At 46.6% G+C, this 16,886-nt stretch overlaps 1 protein-coding gene across 3 annotated transcripts in view; it reads left to right on the forward strand.

Annotated features, from left to right (window-relative positions):
• Nucleotides 1–12,709, forward strand: part of LOC129865532 (protein NDRG2) — a 40,830-nt gene extending 28,121 nt beyond the window's left edge. For 2 of the 3 annotated variants that reach the window (XM_055938392.1, XM_055938394.1), the window contains exons 2-16: nt 773–866; nt 1,564–1,605; nt 1,797–1,902; nt 2,212–2,332; nt 5,559–5,621; nt 5,810–5,870; nt 6,157–6,243; nt 6,990–7,046; nt 7,194–7,297; nt 7,396–7,434; nt 7,595–7,646; nt 7,765–7,812; nt 12,047–12,082; nt 12,290–12,341; nt 12,484–12,709. In XM_055938392.1, coding sequence (XP_055794367.1) covers nt 792–866; nt 1,564–1,605; nt 1,797–1,902; nt 2,212–2,332; nt 5,559–5,621; nt 5,810–5,870; nt 6,157–6,243; nt 6,990–7,046; nt 7,194–7,297; nt 7,396–7,434; nt 7,595–7,646; nt 7,765–7,812; nt 12,047–12,082; nt 12,290–12,341; nt 12,484–12,647 — 1,107 coding nt within the window. In that variant the 5' untranslated portion in view covers nt 773–791 and the 3' untranslated portion in view covers nt 12,648–12,709. Of the gene's footprint in view, nt 1–770; nt 867–1,563; nt 1,606–1,796; nt 1,903–2,211; nt 2,333–5,558; nt 5,622–5,809; nt 5,871–6,156; nt 6,244–6,989; nt 7,047–7,193; nt 7,298–7,395; nt 7,435–7,594; nt 7,647–7,764; nt 7,813–12,046; nt 12,083–12,289; nt 12,342–12,483 lie in introns of all 3 variants that reach the window. The other variant, XM_055938393.1, reaches the window with a different exon arrangement.
• Nucleotides 12,710–16,886: the final 4,177 nt, after the last annotated feature.

Consider the following 16,886-nt stretch of genomic DNA (forward strand, 5'->3'; position numbering starts at 1 on the left):
TGAGTAATTCTGTCACGATCGTGTGGGGGATTGACGGACCAAAACGCAGCAGTTGGAAAATAAGCCATCTTCTTTTATTTTAAAAGATGACAAAAATAAACACGAAACACTTTAACAAAACGAACAAAACAACAAAACGACCGTGAAGCTACAAACGTTGTGCACATACATACAGGCTACAACCGTTTTACATAGACAATTACTCACAACCAATGAGAGCCTATGGCTACCCTAAATAAGGCTCCCAATCAGAGACAACCGAAATCAGCTGTCTCTAATTGGGAACTCATTCAGGCAACCATAGACTCTCCTAGATAACTAAACATACATAGACAACGCTAGACATCTACACTCAACACAAACCCATATACTACACCCCATAACCCCTTTACCATATAAACACCCAAAACCAACAAAACATAAACATTCCCCATGTCACACCCTGACCTAACTAAAATAATAAAGAAAACAAAGAATACTAAGGCCAGGGCGTGACAATGTGTGTATGTGTCTATGTTCATGTGTGTATGTGTCTATGTTCATGTGTATGTGTCTATGTTCATGTGTATGTGTCTATGTTCATGTGTGTATATGTTCATGTGTGTGTTCATGTGTGTGCATGTGTGTCTATATTCATGTATGTGTGTGTGTTCATGTGTGTCTATGTTCATGTGTGTCTATATTCATGTGTGTGTTTGTGAGAGACAAACAGAGAGAGAGATGCTATAATATTAGAATATATATTCATGTATACATTCATTTATCTTTGTAGGACGTGAACAACTGACGCCATGACGACTGAAATGCAGGAGATCGCCATCACGGAGGAGAAGCCTTTACTTCCGGGTCAGCCCGATCCTGCAAAGGTCAGTGAGTGTACACACACCCATGTGTATATATACAGGACATTCCACCCTCTGTCATGCACACATGCTTGCAACCTCAACTCTCACACATACACACATTACATATATACCCCCTCATCCAGCCTCATCATACATACATGCTGCCACACCCTATTTCCACATACCACATACATGTTTATACTGTATTTTGTGTGTGTACGTGTATGTGTGTAGTTGCTAGGCTGGCTCAGAGATGAGAGCTCGGTTGATGTCACCCTGAGGGTGTGAGATGAGAGGCTCCTCTCTCCCTGATGTTGTTATATACTGCAGAGCTGGAGAGTATGGTTGGGATATGTACTCTCACTGCTGCCAACTGCAGGCGGTGGACAGTTAGGTGAACTGCAGACTCAAAGGCATATTCACAAAATGGCTCGGCGTAGTAGTGCTGGTCTAGGATCAGGCCCCATCTGTCCATATAATCATAATTAATATAGTAACTGATCCTAAATCAGCACTCCCACTCTGAGACTCTTTGTGAATACGGGCTCAGGACTCATGTTAGTGGGTTGATTCTGGGTTGATTCTGTGAAATGTCTTTGCCAATGAACAGCTGCCCATTAGCTTCCCAGAGAGGTTCCAGATGTATTTCACAATGGTCTCGTGTGGCCGGAAATGTGTCTTGTTTTGGCTGCATCATGGTTTCTATCCATCTTGCTAGGATGCTGAGGCTGCAGCTCGAATACTGTTGGACCAGGGCCAGGTAAGATTGTTTATTCTCCTGTTACTGTACGTACGGTATGTGTGTGCATGTGTCTCGTGTCACGTGAAAGTATGTTTTCTCAACATTTATTTGTGTGCGTACGTGTTACATATGTGTATGTGTGTATTAGTGCCTGGATGTTCATATGTGCACTTGTATGTAACTCTCTCTCTCTCTCTGTCACCCTCCAGGAACACAGTATTGAGACACCTCATGGTCTCCTCCACGTGACTCTCCATGGAACCTCTAACACACGCCGTCCCGCCATCCTCACCTTCCACGATGTGGGCCTGGACAGTGAGTCTCTCTCTCTCTCTCTTTTTCTGGCTATTTCTTTCTCTCCCTCGCTCTCATGCTCTTACTCTGTCTTTCTCTTTCATCTCTCTTTTTTTGTATACCTTTCCCCGCTCATCCCCTCCAGCAATTTTCCCCCTTTCATTTTGAGTTTCCCCTTCAGTTCAGCGCCTGCCCTTTCTTCATTTATGCTTTTCAAGTGGTAATTCTCTCACTTTCTCTTTCTCACTCTTGCTTTCTGTCTCTCTCTCTCTCGATTTCTCTCCTATCTCTGTCTCTCTCTCTCGCTCTTTCTCTCTCTCCCTCTCACAGGTAAAAGCTGCTTCTCTCCTCTGTTTAAATTTGAGGAGATGCAGGAGATAGTGAAAAACTTCACTCTGGTCCACATTGATGCTCCTGGCCAAGAGGAGGGGGCTGCCTCCTATCCTATGGGGTATGCATATCATGTGTGTGCGTTTGTGCGTTTGTGTGTGTTAGGGTTGGGCTGTATACAGATTTTCATAACTTAATACCGTTCCTGTACCATACTGCTAACAAATGCTAAGAAAGTACTAGGGAATTCCCATAGAGGACACTAGCTTAATGCTAACAAACGCAAGCAAACATCAACGAAATGCAAGGACAGACAACCCAGCTAATAATGCTATACAACTGTCTCAAAAGGCGACTCACACTTGATCCAGGAGGGGATTGATTGTCTCTGCTGTTACCATTCAGCTTGATCTTGCAAGCTAGCCACCTATAGCTAGCAAAGTTAGTGTAAAGGTAGTCAATGTTGTTCTCAAACGAGAACGAGGAGGAGCATGGATAGGACCAAGATGCGGATTGAGGGAAATAAGACATCTTTTAATAAAAACAGCAAACAAGACACTACAAAACTACAAAACAACAAACGTGACTAACCTTCAACCGTCCATGTGAGGACACAGGAACAAACACCCACCAAACCCCAGTGAAACCCTGGCTGCCTTAGTATGACTCTCAATTAGAGACAAACGACACACACCTGTCTCTAATTGAGAATCATACCAGGCCGAACACAAAAACCAACCTAGAAATAAAAAACATAGACTGCCCACCCAAAACACACGCCCTGACCATAAACACATACAAAACCAACATAAAACAGGTCAGGACCGTTACAGAACCCCCCCCTCAAGGTGCGAACGCCGGGCGCACCAGCACAAAGTCCAGGGGAGGGTCTGGGTGGGCAGTTGACCACGGTGGTGGCTCAGGCTCTGGACGCTGTCCCCACACCACCATAGTCACTCCCCGCTTCTGTCTTCCCCTCCCAATGACCACCCTAAAACTAACATCCCCTAAATGAGCGGCCAGCACCGGGACAAGGGGCAGCACCGGGACAAGGGGCAGCACCGGGACAAGGGGCAGCACCGGGACAAGGGGCAGCACCGGGACAAGGGGCAGCACCGGGACAAGGGGCAGCACCGGGACAAGGGGCAGCACCGGGACAAGGGGCAGCACCGGGACAAGGGGCAGCACCGGGACAAGGAGCAGCACCGGGACAAGGAGCAGCACCGGGACAAGGAGCAGCACCGGGACAAGGGGCGGCAGGTCCTGGCTGAGGGACTCCGGCAGGTCCTGGCTGAGGGACTCCGGCAGGTCCTGGCTGAGGGACTCCGGCAGGTCCTGGCTGAGGGACTCCGGCAGGTCCTGGCTGAGGGACTCCGGCAGGTCCTGGCTGAGGGACTCCGGCAGGTCCTGGCTGAGGGACTCCGGCAGGTCCTGGCTGAGGGACTCCGGCAGGTCCTGGCTGAGGGACTCCGGCAGGTCCTGGCTGGACGGCCCTGGCAGATCCTGGCTGGACGGCCCTGGCAGGTCCTGGCTGGACGGCTCTGGCAGGTCCTGGCTGGACGGCTCTGGCAGGTCCTGGCTGGACGGCTCTGGCAGGTCCTGGCTGGACGGCTCTGGCAAGTCATGGCAGGACGGCTCTGGCAAGTCATGGCAGGACGGCTCTGGCGCTAGGCAGACGGCAGACTCTGGCCGGCTGAGACGCACTATAGGCCTGGTGCGTGGTACCGGAACTGGAGGTACCGGGCTGAGGGCACGCACCTCAGGGCGAGTGCGGGGAACAGGAACTGGGCACACTGGACTCTCGTGGCGCACTCTAGGCCTGGTGCGTGGTACCGGAACTGGAGGTACCGGGCTGGAGACACGCACCATAGGGAGAGTGCGTGGAAGAGGAACAGGGCTCTGGAGATGCACTGGAAGCCTGGTGCGTGGTGTAGGCACTGGTGGTACTGAGCTGGGGTGGGAAGGTGGCGCCGGATATACCGGACCGTGAAGGAGGACACGTGCTCTTGAGCACCGAGCCTCCCCAACCCTACCAGGTTGAATGGTCCCCGTAGCCCTGCCAGTGCGGCGAGGTGGAATAGCCCGCACTGGCCTATGCAGGCGAACCGGGGACACCACCTGTAAGGCTGGTGCCATGTACGCCGGCCCGAGGAGACCAGATACGTTGGGCCGGCTTCATGGCACTCGGCTCGATGCCCAACCTAGCCCTCCCAGTGCGGCAAGGTGGAATAGCCCGCACTGGGCTAAGCACGCGTACTGGGGACACCGTGCGCTTTACCGCATAACACGGTGTCTGACCAGTACGACGCCCTCTTACTCCACGGCAAGCCCGGGGAGTTGGCTCAGGTATCCAACCCGGCTTCACCACACTCCCCTTTAGCCCCCTCCCAAGAAATTTTTGGGTGAGCCTCTCGGGCTTCCAGCCTCTCCTATGTGCTGCCTCCTCATACCAGCGCTCCTGGGCTGTGGCTGCCTTCCTCTCCTCCCGAGAGCGGCGATTCTCTCCAACCCTTTCCCAGGGTCCCTTTCCGTCCATGATCTCCCAAGACCATTCCTCCTGTGTCCAGTGCCTTAGTTCCTTTTCTCTCTCCTCAATCCGCTTGGTCCTGTTGTGGTGGGTGTTTCTGTAAAGGTAGTCAATGTTGTTCTCCTCCTCAAACGAGGAGGAGCATGGATAGGACCAAGATGCGGATTGAGGGAAATAAGCCATCTTTTAATAAAAACAGCAAACAAGACACTACAAAACTACAAAACAACAAACGTGACTAACCTTCAACCGTCCATGTGAGGACACAGGAACAAACACCCACCAAACCCCAGTGAAACCCTGGCTGCCTTAGTATGACTCTCAATTAGAGACAAACGACACACACCTGTCTCTAATTGAGAATCATACCAGGCCGAACACAAAAACCAACCTAGAAATAAAAAACATAGACTGCCCACCCAAAACACACGCCCTGACCATAAACACATACAAAACCAACATAAAACAGGTCAGGACCGTTACAGTTAGCAAACCAAATGCATAGCTGGAGCCCTGAGCTGGAGACAATGTATTTGACACATCTTAGATAGCTAGTTAACTTATGAGACGTTTAGCCGGCAAACATCAGTATTGAATTTCAAGTTTAACATGAAACTTCCGTTTGCGCCACGTGAGCAAACATCCCACGTGACTGGCTCAATTTATTTGGTATATTTTCTGTTGACGGTATTGAAAATCATACCGTCACTATTTCAAAGTACCCCGGTATGTACAGTATACCGCCCAAGCCTAGTGTGTGTGTGCGTGTTTTGTATTTAAGTGTTCATAATAAACACATGTTCCCGCTCATGGTTTTTAGATACCAGTACCCGTCCATGGAGCAAATTGCAGAGATGATCCCTGCTGTCCTGACATATTTCAAGTGAGTCAGACTTATTTCACCGTCATGACATAATACTCGCTCGTTTACCAGCATGTCCACTATAAAGCAAAATAGTATTTTAGAACGTAGTTTCAAAAACATCTACTGGAGTTCACAACACTGAAACACAGACATATTGGCCCTAATAGAACATCCGTCAATCAGTTTGTTCTCTCTCACTGTTCTAGTTTCCGTTCTGTCATCGGAGTTGGAGTGGGAGCTGGGGCTTACATTCTCTCCAGGTTCACAGTGAGCGTCTGATTTCTCCTTGTCATGTTACCGCTCCCTGTATCAGTTCATACAGCTGCCCTGGGAAAAATCACAGTATACCATTCTGTTAGCTTCTGCTAGACAGTCTCTTGGCAGTCTGTGCATTGGACTAACATAGGTTAGCATATATTTGCTATATGGTGCTCTCCACAGTGGATACCAATGCTCGCTTCTTTTTTCAATTTCTACAATTCAACAGTCTCAACATACAATTGACCTATTTTTTCTCTCTCTCTCTTTCCTTCTCTCTCCTCCGTCCTCTCAGATGGCCCACCCAGACTCAGTCGAAGGTCTCGTTCTCGTCAACATTGACCCTCAGGCTAGAGGGTGGATGGACTGGGCTGCCCAGAAGGTTACTGTCTCTTCAATATGCTCACAGATGTAGCATCTTAATTTGAGCTATGTGCTTACAGATGTAGGATCTTCATTTCAGCCACTTTGCTATAGCAGGAAAAGAATCATGCCGCAACAGGAAATGTCAAACTGGAAATGGCAAGCTTTAGCCTTTTTAAAACACAAATGTACTACAAGTTTGCATTTTCCTGCCGTGCAGGAAAATTCTCTGCAAAAAAAAGAGTGATCAAATTAAGATCCTACATCTGTATAATACTGGCAACATTAGTATGAAATATTATCATTATCATCACTCAGAAGCCCAGAGGATTTTTGACTATATTCACGAGTACTAGCAGCATTTCTATCAATTTGACAATATCAATCGCATATCCTATTCAATATCACCATTACTCTTCTGTGTTGTTGTGTTGACATCTACACTACAATTCAAGTGGATACTCAATTACCAGTGCATATATCCATTACTCTTGATCTAGCAGTTAAAAAACAATCATTACTGTCTCAGACAATGGGATATTTTGATTATGTTGGCAATTTCATAAAGTAACATGTAGATGAGGAAAATAGATAGTGGAATTGTATTCATGGTGGTTTTACTGTATACATGATATTGACTAAGCTGTTATTGATTTGTCCTAACTATACCTCTCTCTCTCTCTCTCTCTCGCTATTTCTCGATCTCTCTCTCTCTGTCTCTCTTTATTTCTCAATCTCTCTCTCTTTCTTTCTTTCTGTTTCCAGATCACCACCCTGACATCCTCCCTCACAGAGCAGATCTTGAGTCATCTCTTCAGTCAGGTGTGTGTGTGTGTGGGGGGGTGGTATCAAATTATGTGTGTGTTATCATAGACTGGAACCCGATGTGGGTTTTTCGTCTATTTAACTATTTTTCTTTATCTTATAAAACTCACATTGTTATTGTATCATTTCTGTCTTGGTTTGTAGGAGGAGATGTCAGCTAACGCAGACCTGGTGAAGTCACACAGAGATCGCATCTCCAAAGCTCCCAACCTCATCAACATCGAGCTTTTCTGGAGGGGCTACAATAGGTACACACAGGCACACACACACAGGCGCACATGCACGCGTGCACACATACACACTAACAAACCTACAATAGTGTAACCTTTGCTTTCCTCTTTTCCAGCCGTAGGGATCTGATCATTGACCGTACCAGCAACTTCAAGTAAGCATTTCCCCATCAGACCACTTCCATCAGCTGTGACAATAGTATGGAATAGGTCTCTCACTCTTTCCATTGAATATACCTAAGAGTCTCTCTGTCTCTCTCAATCTATCTCTTTGTCTTTGTCTCTCTCTGTCTGTCTCTCTCTCTTCTTTCTCAGGTGTCCTGTGATGCTGGTGGTCGGGGATCAGGCACCTTATGAGGAGGCTGCTGTACGTTTCCGTCTTTCTCTCTTAATGTAGGCCTACCATGTAGGCATCGAACACACCCAGGTGAAGTGAGTGTAGTGATGTTGATTTAATTCCAAGTTTTTCCCTTCATGTCCACCAGGTGGAGTGCAACAGCAAACTGGACCCAACAACAACCTCATTCCTCAAGGTACTCAAGCTTTACATTTACATTTACATTTAAGTCATTTAGCAGACGCTCTTATCCAGAGCGACTTACAAATTGGTGCATTCACCTAATGACATCCAGTGGAACAGCCACTTTACAATAGTGCATCTACATCTTTTAAGGGGGGGGGGGGGGGGCAGAAGGATTGCTTTATCCTATCCTAGGTATTCCTTGAAGAGGTGGGGTTTCAGGTGTCTCCGGAAGGTGGTGATTGACTCCGCTGTCCTGGCGTCGTGAGGGAGTTTGTTCCACCATTGGGGTGCCAGAGCAGCGAACAGTTTTGATTGGGCTGAGCGGGAACTGTACTTCCTCAGTGGTAGGGAGGCGAGCAGGCCAGAGGTGGATGAACGCAGTGCCCTTGTTTGGGTGTAGGGCCTGATCAGAGCCTGAAGGTACTGAGGTGCCGTTCCCCTCACAGCTCCGTAGGCAAGCACCATGGTCTTGTAGCGGATGCGAGCTTCAACTGGAAGCCAGTGGAGAGAGCGGAGGAGCGGGGTGACGTGAGAGAACTTGGGAAGGTTGAACACCAGACGGGCTGCGGCGTTCTGGATGAGTTGTAGGGGTTTGATGGCACAGGCAGGGAGCCCAGCCAACAGCGAGTTGCAGTAATCCAGACGGGAGATGACAAGTGCCTGGATTAGGACCTGCGCCGCTTCCTGTGTGAGGCAGGGTCGTACTCTGCGGATGTTGTAGAGCATGAACCTACAGGAACGGGCCACCGCCTTGATGTTAGTTGAGAACGACAGGGTGTTGTCCAGGATCACGCCAAGGTTCTTAGCGCTCTGGGAGGAGGACACAATGGAGTTGTCAACCGTGATGGCGAGATCATGGAACGGGCAGTCCTTCCCCGGGAGGAAGAGCAGCTCCGTCTTGCCGAGGTTCAGCTTGAGGTGGTGATCCGTCATCCACACTGATATGTCTGCCAGACATGCAGAGATGCGATTCGCCACCTGGTCATCAGAAGGGGGAAAGGAGAAGATTAGTTGTGTGTCGTCTGCATAGCAATGATAGGAGAGACCATGTGAGGTTATGACAGAGCCAAGTGACTTGGTGTATAGCGAGAATAGGAGAGGGCCTAGAACAGAGCCCTGGGGGACACCAGTGGTGAGAGCGCGTGGTGAGGAGACAGATTCTCGCCACGCCACCTGGTAGGAGCGACCTGTCAGGTAGGACGCAATCCAAGCGTGGGCCGCGCCGGAGATGCCCAACTCGGAGAGGGTGGAGAGGAGGATCTGATGGTTCACAGTATCGAAGGCAGCCGATAGGTCTAGAAGGATGAGAGCAGAGGAAAGAGAGTTAGCTTTAGCAGTGCGGAGCGCCTCCGTGATACAGAGAAGAGCAGTCTCAGTTGAGTGACTAGTCTTGAAACCTGACTGATTTGGATCAAGAAGGTCATTCTGAGAGAGATAGCAGGAGAGCTGGCCAAGGACGGCACGTTCAAGAGTTTTGGAGAGAAAAGAAAGAAGGGATACTGGTCTGTAGTTGTTGACATCGGAGGGATCGAGTGTAGGTTTTTTCAGAAGGGGTGCAACTCTCGCTCTCTTGAAGACGGAAGGGACGTAGCCAGCGGTCAGGGATGAGTTGATGAGCGAGGTGAGGTAAGGGAGAAGGTCTCCGGAAATGGTCTGGAGAAGAGAGGAGGGGATAGGGTCAAGCGGGCAGGTTGTTGGGCGGCCGGCCGTCACAAGACGCGAGATTTCATCTGGAGAGAGGGGAGAGAAAGAGGTCAAAGCACAGGGTAGGGCAGTGTGAGCAGAACCAGCGGTGTCGTTTGACTTAGCAAACGAGGATCGGATGTCGTCGACCTTCTTTTCAAAATGGTTGACGAAGTCGTCTGCAGAGAGGGAGGAGGGGGGGGGGAGGGGGAGGAGGATTCAGGAGGGAGGAGAAGGTGGCAAAGAGCTTCCTAGGGTTAGAGGCAGATGCTTGGAATTTAGAGTGGTAGAAAGTGGCTTTAGCAGCAGAGACAGAAGAGGAAAATGTAGAGAGGAGGGAGTGAAAGGATGCCAGGTCCGCAGGGAGGCGAGTTTTCCTCCATTTCCGCTCGGCTGCCCGGAGCCCTGTTCTGTGAGCTCGCAATGAGTCGTCGAGCCACGGAGCGGGAGGGGAGGACCGAGCCGGCCTGGAGGATAGGGGACATAGAGAGTCAAAGGATGCAGAAAGGGAGGAGAGGAGGGTTGAGGAGGCAGAATCAGGAGATAGGTTGGAGAAGGTTTGGGCAGAGGGAAGAGATGATAGGATGGAAGAGGAGAGAGTAGCGGGGGAGAGAGAGCGAAGGTTGGGACGGCGCGATACCATCCGAGTAGGGGCAGTGTGGGAAGTGTTGGACGAGAGCGAGAGGGAAAAGGATACAAGGTAGTGGTCGGAGACTTGGAGGGGAGTTGCAATGAGGTTAGTGGAAGAACAGCATCTAGTAAAGATGAGGTCAAGCGTATTGCCTGCCTTGTGAGTAGGGGGGGAAGGTGAGAGGGTGAGGTCAAAAGAGGAGAGGAGTGGAAAGAAGGAGGCAGAGAGGAATGAGTCAAAGGTAGACATGGGGAGGTTAAAGTCACCCAGAACTGTGAGAGGTGAGCCGTCCTCAGGAAAGGAGCTTATCAAGGCATCAAGCTCATTGATGAACTCTCCAAGGGAACCTGGAGGGCGATAAATGATAAGGATGTTAAGCTTGAAAGGGCTGGTAACTGTGACAGCATGGAATTCAAAGGAGGCGATAGACAGATGGGTAAGGGGAGAAAGAGAGAATGACCACTTGGGAGAGATGAGGATCCCGGTGCCACCACCCCGCTGACCAGAAGCTCTCGGGGTGTGCGAGAACACGTGGGCAGACGAAGAGAGAGCAGTAGGAGTAGCAGTGTTATCTGTGGTGAGCCATGTTTCCGTCAGTGCCAAGAAGTCGAGGGACTGGAGGGAGGCATAGGCTGAGATGAGCTCTGCCTTGTTGGCCGCGGATCGGCAGTTCCAGAGGCTACCGGAGACCTGGAACTCCACGTGGGTCGTGCGGGCTGGGACCACCAGGTTAGGGTGGGCGCGGCCACGCGGTGTGAGGCGTTTGTATGGTCTGTGCAGAGAGGAGAGAACAGGGATAGACAGACACATATTTGACAGGCTACAGAAGAGGCTACGCTAAAGCAAAGGAGATTAGAATGACAAGTGGGCTACACGTCTCGAATGTTCAGAAAGTTAAGCTTACGTAGCAAAAAATCAATAAAATTACAAATCTTATTGACTAAAATGATATAGTACTGCTGGCTGGTATAGTAGCCTGGCTAGCAGTAGCTGCGTTGTTGAAAGTGAAGCTGGCTAGGTGACCTCGACAGTTTCTCTAAATTTCTCTAAACTACACAATTATCATGGATACAAGGACAGCAAAGACAACTAGCTAACACTACGCTAATCAAGTCGTTCCGTTGTAATGTAAGTTTCTACAGTGCTGCTATTCGGTAGAAGTTGGCTAGCTAGCAGTGTTAGCTAGCAGTGTTGGCTAGGTAGGAGGACAGCAGCGCGGCAGGCGAAACTAGCTGGCTAGCTAACCGATAATTACTCAAAGTTACACAATTATCTTAGATACAAAGCTAGCAAAGAAAACTATGTAGCTAGCTAACACTACACAAAACAAGTCGTTCCGTTGTATTGTAATCGTTTCTACAATGCTCTTCGGTGGCAAGCTGGCTAGCTAGCAGTGATGGCTACGTTGCGTTAATTTCGAACGAAAATAGCTCGCTAGCGAACCTCAATAACGACGCAATTATGTTTGATAAAAGACGGCTATGTAGCTAGCTAAGATCAAACAAATCAAACCGTTGTACTGTAATGAAAATGAAAATCAGACCGTTGTACTATAATGAAATGTAATGAAAAGTTATACTACTATTCGGTAGACGGTGGACGTTAGCTAGCTGCTGGGCAGATAGCAGTGGACAACGAGACGACGAAATACGATAATTACGCAGTTATCTTTGATACACAGACGGCTATGTAGCTAGTTAAGAAGAAATTGCTAAGGTTGGACAAATTAAATCGTTGTACTATAATGAAATGTAATGAAAAGTTATAAAAGTTATACTACCTGCAGAGCGAATGCAGAGCGAATGCAAAAAAAAAAAAAAATCTTTCTTCACCACCCCCTCATTCATCAAAACAAACCACACACACAAGCCATTTTCCTCAGACACTCAGTTGCTACTAAACACAAAATTGTCCTCGTCTTCTTCTTCAGATGGCAGATGCTGGCGGTCTTCCCCAGCTTACCCAGGTAAGACACATTAAACATGCCAAGTTGTTAAATACATATATTTTTATTTTGGTGCTAATACAGAAATACAGCACTTATCCTTATGAATACAACTAACCATCCAGTAACTATTGTAATTCCTGCATGTCTATGTCCTTGTACAAATATAGATTTTATATTACGTATGTTATGGATAAAATCGAATGTACCTTCTGTGTTTACTTAAAGCCCAGCAAATTGACCGAGGCTTTCAAGTACTTCATTCAGGGGATGGGCTACAGTAAGTTTGCCTCCGTTTGTAATATGTGGCTATGACGATCCACTGTGACCTTTTGTGCTACTGTCTCTCTGTATCAATCTAATTATCCTCCTTCTCTCGCTCTTTTCCACCCTCCCTCTTGCTCCCTCTCCCTCTCCCACAGTGGCATCGTCCGTCATGACCCGTCTGTCTCGTTCGCGCACCACCTCGCTGTCTTCCTCTTACTCCATGGAGGGGGAGCGCGAGCGTTCTCGTACCCTGTCTCAGAGCTCTCAGGGTGGGCAGATGCCCCCCAGCCCCTCCCATACCATGGAAGTGTCCTGCTGAAGAAAGAGAGGGAGACAGAGATTGAGAGTGTGTCTGAGAGAGAGGGGGGGGGGGGTGGGGGTGGGGGGGGGGGTGGAATGGAGAGGGGGATAAAGAGAGGAATGGAGAGAGAGAGAGAGGGATGGGTAGAGGTCAGAGGACCAGCTGAGAGAGAGAAGGTTTTATGGGAACGTGGATGTAAAGGAGAGGAAGAGGGACAGAGTGAGAATGAAAGACAGTTACTTAAACACTGTCATCTATTAATCTCTTCACCTAGACAGCGAAGGATAAAGGGAATGGATAAACGAAAAAAGGGAATGGCGGAGAGGAAATTTTTAGGAACAAGGGAGGGAAAATAAGAAAAAGGGTAGCAAGGAAAGGGTGTTTTAGGGGCGTCGGCAGTCCTCTCTCCCCCTCTATCGGAACATCTGTCAGCCAATAGAGCCTATTAACCTAGAGAGTGGAAGTGGCCTGTAGTGATCTCACCTTAGTGTTCACCAGTAGAAATAATTATGATAATGAGAAAGATTATGATGATATTAACACTATTAATAATGACAATGACAATAATGTCATAGTAATATTATTTTTTAAATTATCTTTATTTTAAAGTATGAAATACAAGGGGAAAAAGACTATAGCAGAAATACTTATAATGAAAATGTGTGTCTGTCAACTCCTTTAATAAAACATGTTTGGTCTTTTTAATTTTTTCTTTTTGTAACCTGCCTCAGTGAAGGGTTGAAGTTTCTCATTGGTCACTCTATCCTTAACCATAGCAATGGCCAGTGAGAATCTACTTCCTCCTCGCTGTTGCCAGGTAGATACTTTCTTCCATTGTCCCTGTTTAAAAGTGTATCTGATTTCAGCTCATGTGAAAATAGATGTTTCCTTTTTCTTTTATATGTGAAGATGAGTTTGTTGGTACATGTGTGTTTGTGATGTAGCTGATGAGGAATAACAGAGGATGATAATGAAGATGGGGATGGATGATGAAGAGTGACATTGTAAGAGTGAGTGAACTATGCCAGTCAATCAGTAACTGTAAATCAGACTGTAAATCAGTGCTTCCAATGCTGATGGCAGTTCCAGACTTGACCATCAACAGGGTGAAACATCTGTTGATGTGTCCTTGAGGAAGCCACTTAACCCTAATTTGCTCCAGGGGCACTGTACTACTATGGCTGTCCCTGTAAAAATAACATCTTCGGGGGTCACTGTACTATGGGGTTTATGATGACATACTTTTACCTGCATACATACACTACTAACATACTTGAGTCTTTATCAAAGAGATAAGCTAGCTAATACCTTCTTGGACAAGCATACTATACATGTTTTGTGATCGCTAGATGTAGGCATTGCTTAGCCCTAGAGTGTTGCACTGATCATGACTGACAGCTGAAAGCACCAATAGCATGTCTGTGTCAGACGAGAACCAATAGCATGTCTGAATTTGGAGCTATGTAGGAGCTATTGTTCCAGAAGATGTGAGCGGGAATTAATGCTATCTGTAATTCTGTCATGCAGTGGAAGGTACTGGATAGAGTGTCCGTGAACATGGCAATTTTTAGGTTATGTGTGTTTGTTTGTGACTGTGTATTTGAAAGCTCTCATACCTTCTAAGCACAATTTAAGAGGAGAGGTGAGGAAAGGAGAGTCCACCCCCTGTCCCATTGGACCTTCTTATGATCTGACAATGAACCAGCCCCTTCACTGCCAAAAGAGAATAGCCAACTACCACACCCTAAACCTAGAAGCCTGACTGTCCACACTCATTTTACATTTGAGTAATTTAGCAGATGCTCTTATCCAGAGAAATTAGGGTTAAGTGCCTTGCTTAAGGGCACACCAACAGATTTTCAGCTAGCCAGCTACAGGGTTCGAATCAGAAACCTTTCGGTTTCTGGCCCAACGCTCGTAACCACTAGGCTACCTGCTGTCCAGCAGTTATACTATAGGAACTGTTCCCTGTGTGTACGAATTAGGGGTGGTAGGTAGCCTAGTGGTTAGAGCGTTGGGCCTGTAACCGAAAGGTTGCTAGATTGAATCCCTGAGCTGACAAGTTATAAATCTGTCTTTCCAACCCTGAGCAAGGCAGTTAACGCACTGTTCCTAGGCCATCATTGTAAATAAGAATTTGTTCTTAACTGACTTGCCTAGTTAAATAAAGGTTAAATAAATAAATCACAGTTAGAACTGAAGTGTTATAGACTCAAAAACTAAGCTCATAACTGTTTTCCGGACTTGCCTAGTTAAATAAAGGTTAAATAAATAAATCACAGTTAGAACTGAAGTGTTATAGACTCAAAAACTAAGCTCATAACTGTTTTCCGGGAATGTAATAATTCCTATAACATTCAGCAAAACGGAACTTTAAATTGCCAGTATGATTTATTTATAGTAACACCTAAAAGACTAAAAGTATCGCGATAGCAGCACATCAATGTGGAGCTCAACACTGCCCTGATCCGAATCAATGAGCAAACTGTTAAAGGACCCGAGCTGTGTGTGTGTGTGAGAGAGAGTGTGTCTTTTTGGTTTCTGTTGCGTGCAATCATTCATAATGGCGTATGTCGCATTTTATCACTTTTAACTTTACAAACCCATTCTCTTCAGAGCTCCTCCCCATACATCACTTTGTTGTAGTAGAGCGGGTTGGATGGTTGATGATATTGAATAATCCGAGGTTAAGTCGGTTGAGAAGGTGTATTTTGATGACGGTGGTGGTGGGGATATTTCTAGATAATAACAGGAATGTTATATTGATAATGAGGAGAAGGGTGATGAAGACTGAAGAACAGATGGAATGATAAGGCTCCTCCCAGTCTTGCATGGGAGCCTCTACCAAAAAAATGAAAACGGGTGAAGTTTAATAGTTTACCAAGAAAAGGGGGCGGAACTTATTGTTTGAGTTGAGAATGGGCTAGTGTTGTGTGAATGTACTCTTTTGTGTTTATTCTTGTTTTACCCTTGATTATATTCTTTTTCCACCTTTATTTTGGACAATTTTGTTTTACTACGTGAAGTGTTAGTTTAGTTCTTGTGTAACTTTTTTAGCATTAGCACAAAAAAAGAAGAATAATACCAATAATTAACATAAAAAGTTAAAGAATAACAAAATACAATCAAACGTACTTGTGTGGCTAATTTGTCTGTATAATACAATGAACAACCTAAAAAATTCAATGATATTAAAAGAAGGGGGAAAAAAATCTTGCCTATGTTTTTTTTCTTCATTATTAGTCAAATGGGTGGTATTCAAAATGGCATTGGAGTGAGTTTAAGAGAAGATTGGGAATTGCTTGTACATATATATATATAGATATACACTGAACAAAAATACAAAAGCAACATGCAACAATTTCAAAGATTTTACTCATGTAAGAAAATCAGTCAATAGAAATCAATTCATTCGACCATAATCTATGGATTTCACATGACTGGGCAGGGGTGCTGCCATGGGTGGGCCTGGCAGGGTATAGGCCTACCCCCTGTGGAATCAGGCCTAGCCAATTAGAATGAGTTTTTCCCCACAGAAGGGCTTTATTACAGACAGATATTTGAGAGAAATACGTTTTTGTGTATATGTCAAATTCCTGGGATCTTTTATTTCAGCTCATGAAACATGGGACCAACACTTTACATGTTGCGTTTATACACTGCTCAAAAAAATAAAGGGAACACTAAAATAACACATCCTAGATCTGAATGAATGAAATATTCTTATTAAATACTTTTTTCTTTACATAGTTGAATGTGCTGACAACAAAATTACACAACAATTATCAATGGAAATCAAATTTATCAACCCATGGAGGTCTGGATTTGGAGTCACACTCAAAATTAAAGTGGAAAACCACACTACAGGCTGATCCAACTTTGATGTAATGTCCTTAAAACAAGTCAAAATGAGGCTCAGTGGTGTGTGTGGCCTCCACGTGCCTGTATGACCTCCCTACAACGCCTGGGCATGCTCCTGATGAGGTGGCGGATGGTCTCCTGAGGGATCTCCTCCCAGACCTGGACTAAAGCATCCTAAGACATGGACTAAGACATGATGTCCCAGATGTGCTCAATTGGTTTCAGGTCTGGGGAACGGGCGGGCAAGTCCATAGCATCAATGCCTTCCTCTTGCAGGAACTGCTGACACACTCCAGCCACATGAGGTCTAGCATTGTCTTGCATTAGGAGGAACCCAGGGCCAACCGCACCAGCATATGGTCTCACAAGGGGTCTGAGGATCTCATCTCGGTACCT

The sequence above is a fragment of the Salvelinus fontinalis genome, chromosome 11, assembly GCF_029448725.1.
Source record: "Salvelinus fontinalis isolate EN_2023a chromosome 11, ASM2944872v1, whole genome shotgun sequence".
In the NCBI taxonomy this organism is placed as follows: domain Eukaryota; kingdom Metazoa; phylum Chordata; class Actinopteri; order Salmoniformes; family Salmonidae; genus Salvelinus; species Salvelinus fontinalis.